The 24,024-nt window shown below is 42.4% G+C and overlaps 1 protein-coding gene across 1 annotated transcript in view; it reads left to right on the top strand.

Annotated features, from left to right (window-relative positions):
• Nucleotides 1-23,005, top strand: part of SBI1 (Leucine carboxyl methyltransferase) — an 89,150-nt gene extending 66,145 nt beyond the window's left edge. The window contains exons 9-13 of the mRNA XM_087394382.1: nucleotides 6,816-6,899; nucleotides 21,695-21,759; nucleotides 21,937-21,988; nucleotides 22,408-22,446; nucleotides 22,554-23,005. Of these exons, the coding sequence (XP_087250508.1) occupies nucleotides 6,816-6,899; nucleotides 21,695-21,759; nucleotides 21,937-21,988; nucleotides 22,408-22,446; nucleotides 22,554-22,631 (318 nt within the window). The 3' untranslated portion in view covers nucleotides 22,632-23,005. The remainder of the gene's footprint in view (nucleotides 1-6,815; nucleotides 6,900-21,694; nucleotides 21,760-21,936; nucleotides 21,989-22,407; nucleotides 22,447-22,553) is intronic.
• Nucleotides 23,006-24,024: the final 1,019 nt, after the last annotated feature.

The raw sequence follows: 24,024 nt of genomic DNA, 5'->3' as shown, positions 1-24,024 counted from the left end.
TCCCTCGTTGTAACCTTTTGAATGCACCTTTTCATCTGCTCTGGCCTTTGTTGTTGGAGATATCATAGCCAAAGAGCATGTGATGTATGGTATGTAGTACTAGGGGATCTAGTACTAGTACTTGTGTGAGTCATGTGTGGCAGGACTTATTCCTTATGCACTTGGTGCAAGTGTGTAGCCTATAAGGCTTGTACTTGTCTCATTTAGTGGTGATCAATGAATGAAAGCCTTCATGGATTCTACATTTGTCTACCACTTCTTCACTCCCTAGCCTATATCTCTCTCTCTCTCTCTCAATCACACCATGTTTCTAACATGGTATCAGAGCAGGTTAGCCCTCCCATAGCTGCTCTGCCACATCATCATCTTCCTGCCCTAACCCTGATCGTCTCTAGTTGCCGCCTCCTTCCAGCTGCTCCTATCCCGATTGGGGTTTCTGGACAGCCGCCTCCATTGCTGCCTTCATTCAGCCTCCTCCATAGCCACTTCACCTTCATTTCTGCCTGTCCACAGCTAGTCACCTCTATTTAAGCTCTCTTGGAGCACTAGGCGGCCCATTTCCGTGCAGGTCGGCACAATTTTCAGGGTCTGCCAGCACATGTGAAGGTTTTTGCCGCCAGAAATCAGTCTCTCGTTGCTGCTGCAGCATAGCCAACCACCTGTGCCCACCGCTTGCAGAAGTTTGAGGCCTTTTGAGGACGTTTCCGATCTGTTTTGAGGCTGCTGCTGCATTTTCGAGCCATTTTGAGGCTGCTGCTACATAACCGCCTGCAACAGAAGCGCTTTCGAGGTGTTTCTGGCCCTCCAGCACATCAAATCCAGCCGATTCTTTGCTTGAAGACCTGCTGGAGCTGTCTTGAGGTCTCTAGCACACCTACATCAGCCGATTTCCATATTGGTGCCCTGCTATAGCATTTCGGACCTGCTGTAGCGTTTTGGAACACCTACAGCTACCTCTTTACTGATTTTAGACCTACTGCAGGATTTCCAGCTCCCATTCTGGTTTAGTTCTACATCTCGGTGCATTTTCTTGCTGGATTAGGGTTTGCATTTTGAAGCCTCCGAGGTCATCCACCAGCTGTTTCATACGTTTATTTACACATTTCTCAAGCAGCTGATCCATTTCAGAGCCCTAAACCAGCCTCTTCATTTGCTGGTTATCCATTTCAGCTTGTTGGTTTTGCTACCTCAGATTGATACTATGGAGCCTTGTCCTCGTGTTGAAAACTCATCAACACAACTCTTAGCTAGGGATGAGCAGAATGACAAAGCAAGGGCGCTTATTGGTGTGAGATTTCACTAAGATTGATTTGCGTACGGGTTATCACCAAATCCGTATCTATGCTAAACACATAGATAGAACTTCATCTGCTATGTTGCATGATCTATTCCTCTCTGAGGTGGTAGATGATGCTTAGCTCTCTGTGTTTTTGTGTTGAGTCAATAAAGGTTCTCAGCCTTGAGTTGTCCCTCTAAACTGAATGTATTTGGAGGCAATAAGAGGTACTCTGCCCTGGGTTGTCCCCCAAAAATGAATGTATTGTCTTCTACTTTGGTTTGATGGTATTGACCACCCAGTTCAGAGTAAGGGGGGGTGACGAGTGATGATTTGCCCCTGCGGGTCGCAAGCTGACTGAGAAGTCACTATCACACGGGAGGTGTTGGATAGTTGGACTTGCTCTTTTTAGTATTGTGGTGGAGGGGGGATTGGTCTACTCCTCACGTGTTGGGTCTCGCACTCTTTGCTTTGAAGGGGTGTGTTGGAGATATCATAGCCAAAGAGTGTGTTGATGTGATGTTTGGTATGTAGTACTAGGAGATCTAGTACTAGTACTAGTGTGAGTCATGTGTGAGTGCCACACGTCACTATGGGACTTATCCCATATGCACTTGGTGCAAGTGTGTGAGTGTGTAGCCTATAAGGTTTGTACTTCACTTGTCTCATTTCGTGATGATGAATGAATGAAAGCCTTCATGGATTCTACATTTGTCTACCATTTCTTCACTCCGTACCCCCCGTACAGCTTCTCCCGTATAGTCTCGACTGTACATCCCCATACATCTTCTCCCGTACCTCCCGTACTTCCTCAGCTGCACCTCCCGTACAGCCGTACACCTCTTCGTCCGTACAGCCTCTCCTGCTCGTACCACAGTCGTACAGTCGTACAGCTCTCCGTTCGTACAGCATCTCCCGTCCGTACTTTCGTACCATAGCCTCTGTCCTTCGTTGTCCGTACTACCTCCGTACCTCCCGCCGTCAACACCTCTCCATCTATCCGCCCGTTCGTTCCTAGTCTAGTCCTAGTCCTCCCTAACCCCGAGTTGGGCTAAACCCCCAACCCAACCCGGGGGTTAGGTTAAGCCAGGGGGTTCATCATACAGCTAACTATGGACTGGCCTACCCTCTCCTCCACGTCCCCCTCAACTCCCTCAACTCCTTCAACATCCATCAGGACTCGGTGCTCTACAGTTGCAGCTATGACACCCTCTCCATATGCATGGAATTACCAACAAGAACTCTCAAAACGACCCATCCTCGAGCAACAGGATCATATTTTTTTTCTTTAGCAGGCAGTGAGAGAGCTACGATTGGAGCTGGCAGAAGTAAAGGCCCGACTTCACATCCTGGAAGGGCCTGGTAAGCAGGCAGTAATTTATGAGGCTGTAAAATCTTGTAAGGATTCGCTAGTCTCTACAGTCAAAGATCTTGTTCACACTGAAGTACAAACTGCTAAGAAGGAAGTGATTGTGGAAGTGGACAACAAAGCAAGTAAGTCTGATATCCAAGCAGAGATTAAAGAACATGAAGCTAGATGTGATAATGCGTTGAAGATTAGAATAGGGGGGCTCCTAGAAGATTGGTACAAAGAGGAGGACACATATAGTGAAATATTGACAAAGATCAAATCAAGCTTGCCCAACATTGAATGGGTGAATGATGATGAGCAGGATGACGACGACTCCAGGCCAGCTTCTATTTTGCACTATAGAGGACATGCAATCCTTACACTGAAGTCAAAAGATATGCGGATCAAACTTCTTCGACAATCTTACAAGCTGAAGGGCACCAAAGTATGGATAGTAGAGGAGCTTACACAAACTCAACTCAAGTTTAAGGCAACTGAATTAGCTAAAGTTAGGGCTGCCAAAAAGGATAGAAAATGGGCAGTTTACGGTGAAGGCGTAGCACTAATGAGAGTTTAAATCAAAATCAAAAGACTCTCAATCTTAAACTGATGTATGGATGTTTACTCTTCCAGAATATCATGTAGGTACTCTAAATAATTGGGGTTGCTTTTTGCACTCCTTGGGAGCTGCCATGTGCCCTCCCTAAAGCATATGTACTAGAGGGTTTCTTGCTGTCCCATAGACCTTTTGGTCTCCAGTGGACATTAATAGACTTTCTTTCTCTCTCTCTCTCTCTCTCTCTCTCTCTCTCTCTCTCTCTCTCTCTCGTTCACACCATGTTTCTAACATTTATGATACTTTGCTGTGCTTCGTTGGAAATTAAGGCTGCCTCAGCGTAGGCATTCCAATTCAATCAGAAAGATAGCTTTTGTTTCATATACCAAATGGAATAGGGTGAAACTTGTGGCCACCTCGACTGTGGCCACCTCGAGTAATACTATAGGCCCATAAAGTATAGGCAACCATTTCTCCCCTTCATTTCAACTCTCCTCAATCATGTTCACAATGATGGTACATAGTATTCCATTGGTCTTGTGTAGCAAACCATTGTAGTGTGGATAGTATGTTGAAGAAAAGCATGCAAAGAACCTTGCTGACAAATAGAAGGCGTCTTGTGCTAGGTGATGACGATGGAGATAGTGGTTTACCCTTTGGTTAGATATAGATGTAAAAGTATGTCATGCATGCAGTGGCAACTTACTTTCATGCATACATGCAAAAATAACTGCACTTTGCCCATATGCAAAAGTGGAAACATTGTTTTGCACAAAAGTAGAGACTTGCGTGTAAAGCTGGCTGTCTTTACCCAAAAGTAGAACGTTCCAGTAGCTTTCGTTGCATTGGCAACTTTTACAAAATATAGTAATTTATTCCATTCAAAGGGATTATACAAGAGATGGGAGAGTAAGAACTCTATCCTAGCCTCTACAATATTTCAGAAAAGCCAAGGGGCGGTCTAGTGGCACAACATCCCGAGTGGTGTGTCGAATGAAAAAATAGGGAGCAATCCTAGGCCCTCATGAATGACGATCCTAGTAACTTTTTACATGCACAAGCTTGCATGGCAGCCACATGGGCCCACATGCAGTTGCATATGTAGTACTTGATTTGAAAACATAAATACAAGAGGCACCAAAGGGGTGAGTTTGACCTTGAGCGAGACTCGTTTGTAAGATTCACATCATACCAAAAAAATTGTCACCTTGAAATTGTTGTTGTTGAGATTGTTATCTTTGTAGGCCCTCCGTTTTAAGGCAATGGTATGTAGTTCTATGCTCCTAATCTTCCAAATGTCATCGCTTTGTGCACCTATGATATATTGTAATACATTCACAAGATTAGCCCATGTACGCTAAACGACTATATACATTCATAACAATGTGTGGATGTATCCAAAGAACAAACCAAATCATGGATAGAGAACAATCTTAGCCATTTAAGTTATGCACAATCAATAGTGTTTCAGCTCCAACTATCAATTCACACTATAGACTCCATCACGACTAGCTACTATTTAGACATCCCCACCGATGTCATTAGCATCCAACAGTGGGTGTAGACCATAGCCAAAACATATGCTCACACATACAAATAAATTCATAATCTAGCCTAAAGCTGGAAAACAACCCAACATTGAGACCAATTTGGCATAATGGGGTCTTGAAACATTGCTTTAATAGTCTTGCATACGATCATTAGGATTGTCCTTAGACAAGGAAAGCATTTTTCAATTTAAAGCCCCTACCCTCGTTTTACAACCACGGCGCTTGGTTTTTCTAGTAAATCCCAAACCCACTGCACTTTTTTGGTAATCCCAAACAATTGAATGTATTCTAGTCTTACAAAGGTACATTTAAAAAAATGAAATATATGCAACCTGTCCTGTAAATCCACGGGGATGGTAACCACATTCATCTTGTAATAATTTTGAAGGAAACCACCATGCCGGTAGCAGTTAATCCTAGGCAACGTATCGTGTGCAACCAACCAGCGTGTTGGTTGCGATCCTACAATAGCTTGTCTAAATGCATTGTCGATATGGCCCTTGAGGGGCAAGGGCCATATCAACATGCCAGTGTACATATAGGGCATGTCGATATGGCCCTTTCCTCTATCTGAGAAGCTTTGCATGGCAAAGAATGTCTACAAATACAGCACTGTCTGGGCGGCCAGGCATATGATTAATTGGCAGCTCGAATTTTGATTAATTGGAGATGGCTCATGATTATTTGTATGGCACCACTAGGCCTTCAGTCACCGCTGTGGTTGGGATTTTGATTAAGTTAAGGTGGCTTATAAAGATGGCTCATGATTATTTGGATGGCACCAGCGTGCCTCCAGTCACCGTGGTAGCTCAAATTTTGATTATTTTAAGGTGGCTAATTGAGATGACCACCGGACCTTCAGTCACTGTGGTAGCTCGAATTTCGATTAATTTAAGGTGGCTTATTAATATTAGAGTATATTTAACCGTGGTCCCGAACATGATTTGGCTACTTTACTCCATGCTCCCTCTGCTCTGCTACTTTTCTCCACGCTCCCCCCTCCAGCTCTCATCCACTCATTTGCTCCCTTGCTCATCCGCTCCGCTGCTCACCCACTCTCTTTTCACCATGCCAGGAACTGTAGGAAATACAATCAACAATACTATCCCCCTTGGATACAACGTGATCCAAATCTTGCCTGCTTTCTCGTACAATTTCATTGTGTTGCACTCACCAGGACTTGAAATGCTTGCTCTTTTGGAATATCTTTGTAATCTCCACATAGATTCCCCCTCACATCTCCATGTCACCACCTTGGATGGCATGCACACAGTTGGCCTCTTTATGGTTGTGCATATGGATTCCCTGGAGATGTTGACAAAGGGCTAAGGATTTTCAGAGTAGAGCTTTTTCGTGTTGTTGGGGGGGGGCTAATTTTGAGTCTTGCATTTGTGCATGGTATTTGGCCTCTCCACTGTCTCCTCCATTGGCTCCCCAAAAATTCAGATGCAGCAAGCTGAGTTCGCCTTTGTGAATACGATAATGTATAGTGGTCTATTAGCAATCAACAATACTAAGTTGTACAAATATCCTCTTTGCAACTTTTGCTCAACGAGGCTCATAACCACTCAACAATGGCTGAGTGGTCATCCTCGCCGGATGTAATCTTTTGGTCTCTAAGGCTCTTAGAAATTATTGAGTTTTTATAAATGTAATCTCTTTTGTTCAATTTTTTTATGAGGCTCTCAGCAAGTGTTGAGTTGTTAGTTTTTATGAGCTGTCTGTGGATGTATATATAATTCTCTTTTGTTCAATTTTTGCTCGGTGACGCTCTTAGCAATTGTTGAGTTGTTGTAAATTGTCTTTGGATGTAATCTCTTTGTTCAACATTGCTCTCAGTAATGGCTGAGTTGTTATACTCGCCCGGTGTAGTCTCTTTTAACTTTCAACTTTAATATAAATAATGATCCTTCTCTTGCCTCCATGTTAGGTTCCTTGGACCTCCCTACACCCTTCATGTTTAGTTTTCAATAGTAATTTTGTCTTTTTGCGAGTTACACATGTTTGTTATCACAATGGCAATGATAGGATTAAAGCCAAATGCCTCTTTGAATATCATTTTCTTTTCGTGTCTTCTTGCAGAGTAGGGGGTGTCCATTATTGGGGCTTCATGACACTCCAACTCTAGAGGCCAAAAAGAGACGTTTTACTGATTTAGGTTGGCAGGTATTGGATGTTCTTTTTGTTCAATCAATGAATTAGCTTGATTATCAGATGCATTTTGGCATAGTATGCTATTTGACAATGAAGTATATATTGAATGTTTTCTACTTATGACGTATGGTATATAATTTCGTGGAGAGTGCTCTAGTTATCACCAAAACAAAAAAGGTGAGCTTAGGGGTTTCTTTTACATATGGCTGTAAAGATTACTAAAAAACTAAGGACCAATGGGTGAAGGCCACAACATTGAGGAATTGAGGTCAATAATTATTTATCTGTAATTCTAGTCCAGGCGGTAATTAGGTAACCAAGTGTTGGCATATGGTGGGAGGCCACGAATCGAAGGGGTAAGTAGTTCTGGAACCAAAATGCTTAGCATATGGTGGCAAGCCACGACCTACACACTTGAGGAGCTAATTAAGGAATTAAGTACATACCTCAAGTTATGTTGAAAGATAGTGACAAGGATAATGCTCTACAAGTGATCATCGGTTTGGGCATGAGGATCCTATTCTATGACCACATTTGGTATTCATATGGGGTCATATATCCTTACCATGGTATAGTTAGGACTTGAGGCACCCTTGGTACAGTGAGGGTAGTCTTAGGGATGAGAAACTTAGGACACATATGCCTATATAAGTTTGACTATGGGCTCATTTCCTGCATGTTGGGGAGTTGGGCTTGTTTAGAATACCCAGCTAGGAAGGAGCCCATTTAGGCCTATGTCTTTCTAAAGACATATGATGCGTTGATGGGGCTGCATGGTATGGGATGTGGAGACGTACCTAGGAGTATGTTGGTCCGCGGTTGCTTGACCTGTAACTTGGAGCATTGTTGCTAGACACGTTAAGGCACGCCATGCTAGACACGCTTTAGAAATGGGTGTTTTAAGTGCCTTAAAAGTAAAATACTTATGACACATCAACTTTATTAATTACAAATATCTAGTTAAAAAATATATAAAAGGAAACAAATGTATATTTTGGCTATGAGCATAGCTATAGCCATAAGTCACCATTTATTAGTAATTACATAGAATCTAAACATTTAACACATCTCATCTAGTATGTATTTAACTTAAGAATCTAAGCACTTAGCTCACTATATATTGAAGATTTAACATTAAAAATTATACTAGCTGCTTATGCTTGGGCACTGATGATGACATAAGTCTTGCTTTGCTTGCTAAGTATGTCTTTTGTTTTTCATAAAAGTTTTTGTTTACCTCTTTTTTCTTCTTTTTCATTTTCTCTTTTATTTTCTGTATAGATTTTTGATCTTTAGAACAACAAAAATTCTAACAAAGAATCTAACAACAAAAAACGCGTTATTTTAACATAGAATCGATTGGAGATTTTTCGAAAAAGATTCCCATGACATTTTCACAAGCAGCGGAGCTTCCCGCGGCACCTTAGGAAGAAGGTGCTGAGGAGTGTTTCCTTGCCACCTTTCTTGGTGGCAAATTAACTTGATTGTGCCGTGATTCAGCCCTTATGCGTTTCTTCTGCCTCACTCAGCCTCCCCCCTCCTCCGCTCAGTCCCCCCTTCCTCCCTGGACGCTCTCCCTCTTTGTCTCCCTCATCCTCTCTCCCTCCACTCAAATGCTCCCCTCTCTCACTTCCTCGCTCAACCTTGCCTCCTTTCTCTTCTCTACTCAATCTCTCTCCTTCACTATCCTCCCCTCAATCTCTCTCCTTTACAATCTCACTTGCTGGCAGGAGTGAGGAGATGGGAGCAGAGGCAGCCTTATATGAACAACATGGAAATTTTGAGAACCAAGAAGCTTCTAGACTTTGAACCGTGCCACCTTAATTTTCCATCGATAACCTTAGTATGCATTAAATTTTTGCCCTCTCACCTTAAGTTAATTGCCTCTCACCAGTCCCGCAACAAATTCTAATACCTATTTTCCAACATCGTGGGCACCTATTCAAGAGGTTGGAAGTTGCAACTCAAATTGAATCAAAATTCAAGTAACAAGAGGGCTATATAGCTTGCAAGGCAAGTGGATACTATCAACATGAACACGAAATACTGAAGTTTGTGAAAATCTATGATAGATCAATCATCATAAGTATCATGACTAAAGTCTGATACTTCATAAAGCAAACATTAAGAAGATGATAACTGAACTAAAACAAACACCATAGGGTTTTAAAAACCTAGCCCACGTTTAATTTTTAAATTTCAAAACTCCAAAACCCTTTTCTAGATGAAATGCCTAGCAAAATCTAGAAACGCTTTTAGAAACATTGTGTATTAGGTCGGGACTCGGGTTCACACCACCTACCTCCCCAAGGGAAAATAGGAGCATCTGGGTGTCATTCACACCATCCGTGTAGTCTTTATATATAAGCTTTACACAGTATTACAACTTGCAATTGGTTGAGTAGTTGACGCTTGCACTATGGGGTAACTCGCTAGAGTCCGATTTCTTGTAAGCGTGTTTTGCGCCCCCTTTTTTTTGCAGCCGACCACTCCATGGATGGCCTTCAAGGGGCAGACAATCTTTTGTTGTCAGCCCCATATTGGGCCAACTAGGACAAGAAATATTTTTCTCTTTTCAGAAGCATGTCCGAGCGAGGGGTCTGAACCTACCCTTACGGTGATGGGGCCAACATATTCGTCCCAAAGGGATATAGCAACCTATGACATGTACAGAGTGATCCCTCACATAATAAAAGGAGCCAAGTGTAAAGCATGTCGAAATGCCTCAAACTTGGGCCGTGATAAAGCTTTCGTGAAAAGATCTGCCAAGTTGTCCTTGGTGGGAACATAGGACAACTGGATGTCTCCACCAGAGAGTCGCTCTCAAACATAGTCATAGTGGACTTCAATATGCTTTGTGCGCGCATGAAACACTGGGTTTCTAGCAACTGCCAAAGCACTCTGGCTGTTGGTGTAGATCATAGTAGAGTCAGGTTGAATGATATCAAGATCTGCAAGTAACTTGCGAAGCCAAACACACTCTACCGTAGCTATGAAAGCTGCTCTGAACTCAGCCTCACAACTGGATGTGGTAATTGTAGGCTTCTTCTTGTTGAACCAAGAGATGCATGAAGCGCCAAGCATAAAACAGTTGCTGCTGTGTGACACCCTAGTGTCGTAACATCCCGCCCAATCGCTGTCCGTAAATGCATGCAAAACAAGTGGGCCTTCGAACCATAGAGTAAACCCAAATGCTGCGTGGCCTTCAAGTATCGAAAGACCTACTTCACTGCTTGCCAATGCTGCGATACTAGGCTTGTGCATGTACCTACTTGTTGGCTATGGCAAGCAATGGAAGCTAAAAAATAGAAGCAAGAAGGAGGAAAATGAGATGCTGTAATAGATTGCTTCAAAAACTGAAAGTAGAGGCTCAAGGGGGAGCCAACATAACAAAACCCTAGGGCTAACTGCCCTAACTAGACTAAGTGTCCTAACTGGCCTAGGTGGTACATGTACTAATTGTACCAATAGTCCTAACTGACTATAACTAGGCCTACAAGGCACATACCAAGGAATAAGTGGCACCTATGGATAGCCCATAGAATGGCCTACAAACCCCCCTCCATGGTATGGGCTGAAGTATCCTGGACATGCCTCAAGATACCTAGACATCTAATGTCATGGTTGCACATGTTCATCCTGTAGGAATATAGCAACCTATGACTGTACAGAGTACAACAGATCAAGTTACAAAAGGTACTAAGTTTAAAGCTTGCCGAAAAGCCTCAAACTTAGGTCGAGGTAGAGCCCCTTTGTAAAAAGATCCGCCAAGTTTTCTTCAGTGGGAACATAAGACAACTCAAGATTACCTGTTGATAATCGCTCTCTGACATAGTGATAGTGAACCTCAATATGCTTTGTGTGAGCATGGAAAAGAGGATTCTGTGCAACAGCCAAAGCACTCTGACTATCAGTAATGATGACGGTAGGAGCAATCTGACACGCATAAAGATCTGCAAGTAGCTTCTGAAGCCAAACACACTCCATTGTAGCTGTAAAAGCTGCTCTGTACTCAGCTTCATAGCTAGAAGTAGCAACTGTACTTTGCTTCTTGCTGAACCAAGAAACACATGAAGTACCAAGCATAAAACAGTTGCCACTATGTGATGGGAGAAAAAGTCTCCTCAAAGTTAATGCCATGCTGCTGAGCATAGCCCTTAGCAACAAGACGGGCTTTGTAACGGTCCACTGAACCATCAGCTTTCCGTTTGATTTTATAAACCCACTTAGTTCCAATGGCATTCTTGCCAAGAGGTAAATCACACAATTCCCAAGTGTTATTCTGATGGATGGAATCCAATTCAGCTTGCATGGCCTTCATCCAACAATCATTCTGAAAGGCATCTTGATGACATAATGGTTCTTCATTGCATGCTGTAGCAACCAAAGCATAAGCAACAAAACTAGCATGCTCTTTCCGGACAGTTGCTCTAGTATGGGCTGGTAGAGGAGTATCATGTTTGCTGTCTTTTAATGTGTCAAGGAGCCAACGTGGTACCTTTTTGGGATCCTGGATTTCAGCTCTTTCTTGGTCAAGAGCCCCGTGCAAATGGTCTTGATCAATGAGAGGCATATCAGGCTGAATATTTGGCTGCACATGTGGCTGCAAATGACCAACAGATGGAGGAGGTACATCCTCAGATGGAACATCATCCCAAGCATCGGATAGAAACAAAGGCATCAAGCTGTCAAAGATGTCTAGGGCATCAACAACGGGCTATTTTTGACAGTCCAGCAAAGGCATAGTGGAAGATTCATCAAACATGACAACCTGACTGACAAAACACTTGCTCGTGCGGGGCTGATATAGCTTATAGCCCTTGCTCTCTGAACTATACCCAATAATAATGTACTTGACAGCTTTACCATCCAACTTAGTGCGTGTCTGTGAAGGCACATGAGCATAAGCTAAGCATCCAAAAGCCCTCATGTGAGAAATGCGAGGCTTATGACCCGTCCAAGCCTCATAAGGTGTGATAGTCTGCAATGCCTTTGTGGGACATCTGTTCAAGATGTAATTTGCACACATGACCGCATCCAACCACAACTTGTTAGGCAAATGTTTTCCTTTCAACATGCACCTAGCCATCTCCATCACAGATCTATTTTTTCGCTCAGCCACGGGATTCTGTTGAGGAGTATACGGCACCGTGCATCGATGATGTATGCCACGGGAAGCCAAAAAAACAACAAACTCCTTTGACATGTATTAACCCCCCCTGTTTGTAAGGTGAGCAATGTGCAGCCCACTCTCATTCTCAGCCAAGGCAATAAAGTGCTTGAAGCATGAAGAAACTTCAGATTTGGATTTCAATGCGAAAATCCAAGTGTACCTGGTGAAATCATTAATAAAAGTGACAAAATAATAGAACCCCCCAAGAGCTGCAATCCACATGGGCCCACAAACATCACTATGAACCAGATAAAGCTTGCGTGAAGCACCAACTCTCCCATCGTTGGGAAACGCAGCACGATGCATCTTACCAAGCAAACATGGTTCATAAACATGCTTTGTAGGCATATGCATTTTGGGAAGATCAACAACCACACCCTCCTTATATAACTTCACCAAGGCTCCAAAATTGAGGTGTCCAAACCTCTCATGCCACAAATGGGTATCTGCCATGGTAGAATCAAGAGCAAAGGCATGTGCATCTGCAAGTGCAGCATCATCATCCAAACATTTGTCATAAGCATCAAGTCTATAAAGACCTCTAGTCAATGTGCCAGTCAAGACCATGGTAAAGGCATGTGTAGCATCATACACTGCACACCTAACACTATAAAAAAGAACCTGAAAGCCACATGTAGCAATGGCTGAAATAGAAATGAGGTTCTTACGAATGCCTGGAACATAAAGCAATGCTCTAGCGTAACAATACCACCAGAGACAGAAGTAAGTGCAACTTGCCCAATACCTTTCACGGTAGATGATGCATTATTAGCACATGTGACACTCCCCCCCTGGGATGTATGCTCTAATGAGCTAAATAACTTCCGGCAGGAAGTGATATGCTTGCTAGCACTACTATCAAAGAACCAGGCATCATGAACATCTGAAACTGCCATACAAGCATCATGAACATTAGGATTATATTGACATGTAACTAAGAAAGCCCAATGGTGGTCTTGTGTGAAATTAGCGGACTCATGTCAATTCATATCAAGGCTTTGCTACTACATAGAGGTTGGTTGCAGGGGGTGATGCCAATCATTTCTCATTTGACCAGCTGGTTGCTCTTCTTCTTCAGGAGGAGCAAAGTCGTGCAAATTGCAATGCTTCTATGGCTAGTGGTCAAGCATTTGCTGCTCATCACAAACATAAAGGTAAAGGCAAGGTTTCAGCTAGAAAACCCTCTCATTTCCATGTTGATCATTCACATGGTGCCTCTTCTTCAGGGGATAACAAAAAGAAGAAGAGATGTAATTATTGCAGGAAACTTGGGCATGATATTTCTGAATGTAGGAAGCGAATTGCATCTGAAAAGAAAAAGAAAGAGTCTCGTCTTGCAGTATTTGGTTCTTCTAGTGCAGAAGATCCAGACAACCCATCAAGGGTATTAGAAACAAGTTGAGAATTAGGCATAATCTCATCAATGTTGGCCAACTGCTCTTTCAAATCCTTCACATTAGTGAGATAGGCATCCATGTTACCACCCTCTTCAAGCTTCAAGTCTTTCAACTGCTTGCGGAGATAGGCAACCCTCGCCTCATTCCGCACCTGATATAGAGATGCAAGCTGATCCCATGCTTGCGTAGCTGTCTTGCAAGACCGGATATGAGGGATAATAACTTGCAAGTGAACATAAATATGGTAGTTCTTCCATTGAGGCGAGGATCGCTAGAGTATTGAGCACTTTTATGCGTTCTCCTTTCTTCATGACTTGGGGATCGGTAGCGTGGCTCTCTCTTTCTGGGCCTCAGGTTTCTATGAGAGACATGACTCTTCTTGGGCTCTTTCGATTCGACAGCAGTTGGTTGAGTCATGTTCTTTGGATGAGGTTTCTAGCTCTTTGTATAGACCTGTGCATGCTTAGATGGATACTCCATGGGAGATTCTAGCTAGCATATCAGCGTGGCATATTTGGAGATCTAGATGTATAGAGGTATTGGATGGTTCCCAGCTCCATCCGGCACATACATTGGCTAGTATTTGGATGGACATGGTATACACTTTAGTAGCCACTTGGGGGACTACGTAGCGGTCTTCACGAGCAGCCTCTACTAGGAGGAATGCATTCTTGAGAGTGGAGAGGTTCCCAATTTTTCTTAGAAGCCCCTACAAGGTTGAGCTGGCATATCAGCCTCAGTCTTGGTTATTTTCTTGCTCTTTTACAAGAGCCTGATTTTGTTTGGGTTTATTTTCTCATGCTCTGTATGATGTATTTCTCCACTGAGTTTTGCTCTCGGAGGTTCTTTCATACTTGATAAAAGTCTATTTTTGCCAAAAAATAATTGAATTATAGAGTCTGTATTATGCATTCAGATTGATTCTCCACAAGGCAACAAATTGCTTAAACACAATGTATACTTCCGATTTTTGCTTGAGAGCAAACACCCAAGTAAATCTTGTGTAAGTCATCTGTGGAAGTAACAAAATAAGATAACCCCCAAGAGATTGTGTCTGCATTGAACCGCAAACATCTTTGTGTACAAGTTGCCATTTTCTTGCAGCCCCGACTCCACCTTCCTATGAAAAAGAAAATCTATGCATTTTTTCCAAAATACACCCCTCACATACATGCTTGGGAGGGGTCTCCATACGAGGTAAGGCATTGACCATCTGAAAAATTTGCAATAACAAAAGAGTGCAAAAATTGACATGCCCAAACCTGGCATGCCATAATTCTCCATTCTCCTACTGTTGCACTCTGCACGACCGTGGAGGCAGAGTATCTAGTTGCTTGCATTGCGACACACAAAGGAGAATGGCTCACATGGATCCTAGACGACATGGGTCCTAGTCAGAGGATTTGACCATCCTACATTGCGACGATCAGAATTGCATAGCCATTGCAAAGAACCTAGTGCTTCATGCTAGACCAAAGATTTGTTGGGAAAAAGATCATCACCAAAGAGATCAATCTTCTATATTGCGTGACCAAGGAGAATGCTTCAGAACATCTTCACAAAAGCATTCAGTTTGGAGACACACGAGAGTATATATTACAGCTTCTTAGCATTGGACCAAGTCGATAGTTCAGAGTGTGGACATCAAGGGGAGGTGTTGAAGGCCAATACTGCACCCTTTGCTAGCCTTCACTATAGCTTTGTTGCTCACTTGTAAGGTCACCAAATGAGGAGAAACTGTTACGGAAATTATATTTTTGATATATTTTGCTTTGGACATTATTATTTTAGTCAAGTGTGACTATGGCAAAGTACTCCATAGGAGCGCACCGGACGCGGCGGGAGTCCTAGTGGATACTTTGTGTGGTTAGTTGGGGACGCCTGACTAGCTTGTGTTTTGCCATGCTAGATGGTCGGTATTGTGGGTGATTCCATGTTAATACTGATGTCGCTAGTGTTATTGGTGTTGTGCTTGATTATTGTGCCTTGAGCGCGGTTATGTTGGGATCAGTTGATTCGGTGATTCGTTCAATCGATTGTTAATAACTAATGTAATTGGTGGTTTGAGTACAGGTGATGGAACTCATAGCGAGGATTGGAGTTAGTGCGAGGGTACTGATCGAGGTGTCGCACAGCGCATTATATATGGCCATGGGCTAATTTTGTATTTGTTTTATTATTGCAAGTTTGAGCAATATATTTTGTAGTGGACATAATTCATTTTTGGGCCCTAAGGTGGCTATGTAAAGCAAATCCCTCAGTTTGGAAGAGGGATAATTTTGGCTCCTTGGTGCTTTTTATGAAATATCATAAATACTCTAGATGAGGAAGCGTGAGCCACTCAGCTAGGGGGGGGGAGATATTATACCCAGTCTGCGGTCGCTTTCGTGGTGTGATGGTGTTCTCCTTCTCCAATTGATTAAGTGGTGAATTTGTGGTGAAGATAACTTACCTTTTGGTTTCAGTGGTATCAGAGCATTGGTGATGCTCTTGTGGAGAAAGAAAAGAGAATATCCCCCGTGTGAAGTTAATGAGAAGAGAGAAAGCCCTCGGAAAGAAAGAAGGAAAGAAAGAATTTCGAAGCCGCGGTCCTCAGAGGAGTCAGAGCTCACAGCCTCACAGTGCGCAGACTCCAAAGTCCAGACGCCCATCATAGGCATGCATTAAAGCTGCCTTGGCGTGGAGCATACCGCTAAGCCTAGCCCTTACCAGCCGCCTCTATTAAGACTCTGTCGCTTGCAAAAATTCGGCTCACGTGTGTTTCCTTGTATTCCGAATCCCACACTGCCCGCTGCAGGCCTTCTATCATCGTGGACAGCAATGCGGTGCAGCCCCGCAGTCTCCATAGCGCCGCCGCCATTTGGGAGACAGACTTTGCAGAGCCTTTATCTCACCGCATACAGTGCTTTAAGCATTTATAACTCAGGACAAATGTATTGGCCTTCACGCGCATCATCCTATCGCGTCCTCACAGACTCTGGAGCACTGAGCAGCCTTTGCCAAAGGATTGACCTCGACTGGGCATATCCGCCGTCGCCATCATCTCTGAAGTTCTGCACACGCCTCCTTAATTTACGGACTCTGAGGATTGATGCGCAGCGTCTTTTAGTCAAAGGATTTCTTTGACTTTTTAACAAAGCAAATCGATGATATTCTGGTGTTTAGTAAAGACGTTGAGGAGCATAAGGAACATCTGAAGCTAGTCTTTTCACTCTTGAAAGAAAATCAATTGTACATAAATCGTGAAAAGAACAGTTTTTTTCAAGATCAGATAGAGTATTTGGGTAACATTGTATCCGCCGATGGGATTCGAGTAGATCCAAAGAAGATTGAGTGCATAGTCACATGGCCTAAACCCCGAGATATACATGAATTAAGATCATTCTTGGGATTGTGTAGCTTTTATAGAAAGTTTGTCAAGAATTTCCCATACATTGCACATCCATTGACAGACCTTCTTAGAAAAGCTAAGCATTTCTTATGGACTGAGCATCAAGATAAATCTTTTATAGCTTTGAAAGAAGCTCTCACATAAGCTCTTGTGTTGCAACTACCTGATTTCTCTAGACCATTCTTTGTAGTTGTAACCGATGCTAGTGGATATGGAATTGGAGCCGTACTTATGCAAGATGGACATCCAATAGCATATGAAAGCCGAAAATTAAAACCAGCGGAATGCAATTATAGTACATATGATAAAGAATTAACTGTTGTTGTGCATGCCTTATGAATGTGAAAACATTATTTGATGGGATCTGAGTTTCTTATCAAAATTGATTAGCAAAGTATCAAGCATTTGTTGACTCAGCCACTAATATCCGATAGGCACATCAAGTGGGCATCATTTATACAGAGTTTTCAGCCCATGATTCAGTATCAACCTGAAAAAGAAAATGTAGTTGCTGATGCTCTTAGCAGAAAGCCAAGCATTAATCACATCACTGTTGTAGAGACCCAGCCTTTTGAAGGTATGAAGAATTCTTATCAAGGGGATCTAGACTTTTCCGATATATGGAACAAATTGGAGAGTAATAATTGGAATGCTATGTTGGACAATTCATGCAATGATGGATACCTCTTTTATCAAAAGAAATTATGCATCACTCAACCCTTTAGACAAATTGTAATGGAGGAAATGTACCAACCACCATATATGGGACATAGGGGAGTGATTGCCACTTTACAAGTGATAGTGAGGGAATTTCATTGGCCTACTATAAGAAAAGATGTGGCTACGTTTGTAGCCGAATGCATCACTTGCTAGAAGATCAAGAGTTACAAAGGAAAGACCCCAGGATTGCTAGTGCCTTTGCTTATTTCTACGCAACCTTGGGAATAAATATCTATGGATTTCATAATAGGTTTTCCTACTACAACGAATCAAAATGATATGATTTGGACGATAGTAGATCGCTTTAGTAAGCAAGCTTATTTCATCTCATGCAAGAAGACTTTAACAACCCAGCAAGCTGCACATTTATTCATCAAGCATATCTTTGTTCATCATGGCTTGCCAAAGATTATAGTGTCCGATCGAGATTCGAAGTTTTGCAGTAATTTTTGAACTGCATTATTTCATAATCTAGGCACTAAGTTGGATTTCTCATTAGCTTTTCATCCAGAATCGAATGGACAAACTGAAGTTACAAACAGTACTATTCTGGATATGATAAGAGCTTATGCGGGAAGTCAACCAAAGACTCGGGATAAATACATTTATCTCTTACAGTTTTCTTATAATAATACTCCTCATTCTGCAACTGGAAGAGCATCCTTTGAGATTATCTATGGGAAGGTTTTACCTATTCCTATCACACGATTGACCCATAGAGTGGAGCCATGCAGATGCATTTACCCATGACTATCAAAATACTCTTAAAGAGGTTCGAGAAGCCATTGCAATCGCTCAAGAGAAGTACACAAAGCAAGCTAATAAGAAACGAAAACACATGCTTTTTAAAGAAGGTGATTATGTACTTCTTTGGATTGAGAAAAGAAGATTGAAGAGTGTCGAGAAATGGCCGGTAATCAAGATGTCCCCACGTTTTTATGGACCATTCAAGGTGATTCAGAAAATCAATGATCTAGCTTATAGGCTTGAATTACTTGATAATTGAAAAATACATAACGCTTTCCATATCAGTCTTTTAAAGCCCTTCAAAGGACCTGTATCTATTCATCCTGTCTATGAAGAGGCTCCATTGATTGTTGATGAAGAAGAAATTCTAGAACCCGAATGTATTATTATCATCAATAGACGTTGACCCAAAAAGAAAATGTCTATAATAAATACTTGCTCAAATTTAAGAATCATTGGAGAGATGATGCTCAGTGGATGCCTGAGCGGTTCTTTCGAACTTTTCCAGACCTCCTTAGTTCCTATAATCAAACACGCAACTGAGGTCATTTACAATCCAAGCAAGAGGGATGTCACGGAAATTATATTTCTGATATATTTTGCTTGGGACATTATTATTTTAGTCAAGTTTGACTATGGCAAAGTACTCCATAGGAGCGCACCAGACACGGCGGGGGTCGTAGTGGATACTTTGTGTGGTTAGTTGGGGACGCCTGACTAGCTTGTGTTTTGCCATGCTAGATGGTCGGTATTGTGGGTGATTCCATGTTAATACTGATGCCGCTAGTGTTATTGGTGTTGTGCTTGATTATAGTGCTTTGAGCGCGGTTATGTTGGGATTGGTTGATTCGGTGATTCGTTCAATCGATTGTTAATAACTAATGTAATTGGCGGTTTGAGTACAGGTGATGGAACTCATAGCGAGGATTGGAGTTAGTGCGAGGGTAGTGATCGAGGTGTCGCACAGCGCATTATATATGGCCATGGGCCAATTTTGTATTTGTTTTATAATTGCAAGTTTGAGCAATATATTTTGTAGTGGACATAATTCATTTTTGGGCCCTAATATGGCTATGTAAATCAAATCCCTCATTTTGGAAGAGAGGGATAATTTTGGCTCCTTGGTGCTTTTTATGAAATATCATAAATACTCTAGATGAGGAAGCGTGAGCCACTCATCTAGGGGGGGGAGATTGTACCCAGTCTGCGGTCGCTTTCGTGGTGTGATGGTGTTCTTCTTCTCCAATTGATTAAGTGGTGAATTTGTGGTGAAGATAACTTACCTTTTGGTTTCAGAAACCATGAGCAGGTAGTGTAGGTGAAGATGAGATGTATAGGCATATATGAAATCAGCTGCATATTTAGGGCATCATATGACTGTCTAGATCATCTCTATGCATCCAAAAGGATGGAGCAGGGTGGTCGATGCCCCATCAGCGTTACACCTATGGTAGAAATTGCTGGACATCAATGCTCCACCCTCATTATCTTTCACTGTATTTTAGTTTCTCACCTATAGAAGCCATGAGTATGTTAGGACAGATTGCATTAGCATCAGTATGCAGCCTTCCATCATCATGATGAGATGGGCTGCACATTCAGGACAGCATGAGGCTATCCCAAGATCATTGCTATGCGTTCAGAAGGATGCAGAGGTGGGATTCACATAGGGTGATGACGTGGCCTATAGGACACTCGGTGCTGATGTGGTACTGTAGGGATGCTCTTGACTGCCATATAGAAGTAGGGATACTGGTGTGCAACATACAGTCTGCTGATGTGGCATCATACGGATGATGACATGGTAGGACTCTATGGCTGCTGGCATGGCAGACGTGTATGACTGCTGATGTGGCAGACCCATCGGACGATGATGTGGCAAGTTCCATTCCCACTCTTCATCACTTCTGATGCTTCCCTCTTCATCACTTGAAGAGACAAGGCATAGTGCATCCTTGCACTTGTTCGTTCTCCTTCGTCTTAGAGTTATACAAGGAAGGCTACTGACGTTCAGTGGAGGACATTGTGGTTTCCAGGAGCTCTACTTGTGGTGGAGTTTTATTTTCAGCTTGTCTGGGCAATGTTCATGCAGATCTACATTTGTTTTTTTCTCTGTCTCTCTCATGTGTGAACATTTTTTGGTATAAGATTGCTTATGCTTTGTGCATCACTTGCATGGTGAAATTTCTCTCACAGAAATATGGGTGTGAGAAAGAAAGAAAGAAAGAAATTTTATTAGAGTCTTCGGAAGACCGATGGGTCTATGAGATTGAAAGAAAACTGGATACAAAACACAGTAAGGGTGGAGCTATTGAAACGAGCATCATCACCCGTGCTGAATCCTAAGTCTAATCATACATAATCAAATACATCTGGATGTAACAATGAAAAGAAAAGGACTGGAGCGGAGCGGAATCCTCCGTATGTCATGTCCCCCTGGCTGGTGCATAGCCAGTGATGGGACGCTGGTGCCCGTCAAGGGGTGCCGTGCGTCTCGGTCTCCTGGACGAGGCTTGACGCAAGACCAGAGCCACCGTGACTCCCGTGGGACGTATCCCGGGTCTAAACAATGACGAGAGGTTCTATGTGAGCACATGATTAGTGTTTCACATGGGCACCCATATCTGGGGCAGATTGTAAGCTCGGTAAAGGGAAAATGGCAGGAGGGCTGAGTCAGGTTAGGGTCACAGCCTGCAACTGGCAGGTCTGTAGGGTCAGCAGCAGCAGATAGGTCAGCCAGATGGAGAAGGAGATGTTGGGGAGGCTAGAGCTATGAGCTTGCCACTTTTGTACAATCGACCCAGATTGGAGTTGCCTTCCGGTGCTGAGTATGTCCATGTCATTCGACCTGTATTGGAGTTGCCTTCTGGTGCTGAGTACGTCCATGTCAATCATGTCTTGGTTCATGCTGTCTTTTAAGAAAATTTATTTGCAAATTCGACAGAATTGGCATATGATAGCAAAACCATTTCTTGGGACAACTGTATTCTTTTTTTCTTTCTTGTTTATAAATGTCATACATGCATATATGGTTCTTTATGCTTTGGACCAGTTGGGAACATACACAACCATATTATGCCTTCATGTAAAACGAACACAAACCCTAACGGGACTGGTTTGGTTTGCTAGCTACTAATATTCAGGGAACACGAATGGACTAGAGATCCAAGATCCTTTATATATCTGTCAGCATTGCTACATATTTTTCTTGAGAGGACACTTCGCGTGTTAAAGATCGCACTAAAGGCTATTTCTGGAGCATTTAATGTCTCTGTGCAATTGTCCTTAGCTATGTCTGGCATGTCGTATCATGTAAGGATTGATATATTAATAATACTGTTGAAGTGTGGGCATTTGTTGTTGTGAGGAGTCGTTGCAGAGTGCAGAAGCTTTAGACATGGATACTATATACAACAAACACATTGATCCCCATGATCGGAAAAGGTGCATTAACATTCTCTTCCATGACAGTTCAAGTGGGGCCACCATGTCATGGATTTCTTCTTGCTTTTTCTGATAGTTTTTATATATAACCTTTGTTGATCGAACCTTTATGGAAGTAAAATATGCACTGAGTTAAACTCCATGCTCATGTGCTCTTTTTTATCTCGCTTGTAGCAGGATTGAGAGATTAGAGTTATTTGATGAGTTTGAGGAGTGGCATATAATGCAGGTATGTGTCTGTGCTTTTTGATTAAATTGTTTTGCATAAGCTATTGTCTGGCTGTCATCATGACTCACAGCTTGATTAAGTTGTTTTCGGCAGAAGCAGTAGAGCATGAAATCTAGCATTTGACATGGACGTGCCCTGTTGTACCTCATTCTTATCATAGTGCTATGCTCCCTAGATTTTGCATTTTTCCTTTGCCGAGAGTAGTAGTAAGAGTGCTATCACTCCAATTTTCATAGCAAGTTCTTTTGGGGCATGTTTTGGGCCATATTTTAGGGCTTTATAGCAAAATGTGAAGAATTTATAGCTTTTGGCACTTTAGTTTCAATTTGATTTGAAGACACAGCTTTCTTAGACAGGACGCTTTCCATGATTGATCATGTACAGAACAGTACTCTGATTGCTGGTTCTGCCTACTGCAGGAACATTACTGTATATCATATGGGATTAATGATCTGTTGGTAAGAAAATTGTGTTTCTGCATGACGAGATTGTTTAATACAGATCTATAGTGTTTGCCGTTCTTGGATGTTTATTTTTAGGTTGAATGGCCGCTTAAATCATGCAGGGTCTGTTTGAGAAATTCGGCTATCCACAAAATGAACAAAGCGAACTCCCAACGGGGAGTCTTGGTCCAGTGAGTTAATATGGTCTAACAGAATGGATTCGTCTGCTCAACCACATTGGAATCGGGATTGTGGAGTGGGTATGCAGATTACTTTTGGACAATTCTTAGAGTTATAATACTCTTTAGAGCACCAGTCAGGTTCGTTGGAATCTTCATTTTTCACTGTTGCCTTTTTTTGGTTGCGATTTTTGAATGTATATAACTTCATAGGAAAATCTAGCCAGCTATACATATTGTGGGACCTGCAAGAGACGATTGCAAGCTTCAGCTTTGGATTATGCTCTAAACTTTTCTCCCGCTCTATGTAAGAATTTTTTATATTTTAGCATTACTAAAATCTTCTTGTTAGGTCCAGAAATTAATATCTTTGAGAAAGGGAAACACCCGGAGTATGCTGTGTTGAATATTATATGAATGTCTCACATTAACTCAAACATCTCTGGTATGGCATCTCTCATCTTTGCATGAGTACTTTGATATCTCAATTAAGAAATTTAATTACATTACTTCTTCAAATGGGCTACAACACAAGAATAGCAATGAAGAAATGCAGGTATGTTCTACTTTGTAATCTTTTTTTCTGCAATCTTGCATTTGGGTAAGTCTAGGATCCAAAGTCCATTGTCTATTATTTTCTTAGCTTTGTACTGTTTTTGTGTCATCTGGTCTTAAGTAATTGACACGACCCCGCAGGATCTGACCCTATCACTGACCTTGAAACTCGTCCTCAATCAAACCAGAATCATAGCACAGGTGCCTCCCTTCCCGACCAGCCCACTCTTCCCTAACCAGCCCACTCTTCCCCACACAGCCAATCACATCAACAACCCAAGCGTGGGAAGTTATAGTCAGAAACAACACATACTCATATCTCTTGCTGAAACATCAAGTCTTCTCATCGCCTACCCTTCTTAGGGAATCTCGATTTCCAAGCACGTAGCAATGGAGAGAGAGCACACAGCCTATGGACGTCTATTTCTTCCACAACTCTCCCAATCATGAGCGCGCATCATCAGCCAACGATTCAGCCCATACATGAGCAGAAATTCAGATTTACAAGAGCAATCTCAAAAAGCATACCTGGAAGACATCTTTTCTGCATACCTCGCGTTGAATTCAATTGTGATAGGACAGCTCTGATACCAAATGACACGGCCCCGCAAGATCTGACCCTATCATTGACCTAGAAACTCGTCCTCAATCAAACCAGAATCATAGTGTAGGTGCCTTGATCCTCCCGACCACCCCCAAGCACGTGGGCTACAGCTCGACTCATCCATAGGCGCGTATCTAACCTAGGTGTCCTATACCACTTGAGCTCGTCCAGAGGACCTTTGATACACCACCTATGATCCGCCATGTAGATGGCCAGAGTCCCAGCTTGAGTTCAAGCCCCATCCATCAGTTAAGG

Source organism: Dipteris shenzhenensis, chromosome 2, assembly GCF_047967505.1.
Source record: "Dipteris shenzhenensis isolate YYH24624 ecotype China chromosome 2, Dip_SZ_1.0, whole genome shotgun sequence".
In the NCBI taxonomy this organism is placed as follows: domain Eukaryota; kingdom Viridiplantae; phylum Streptophyta; class Polypodiopsida; order Gleicheniales; family Dipteridaceae; genus Dipteris; species Dipteris shenzhenensis.
This window is presented reverse-complemented; position numbering and strand designations above follow the sequence as displayed.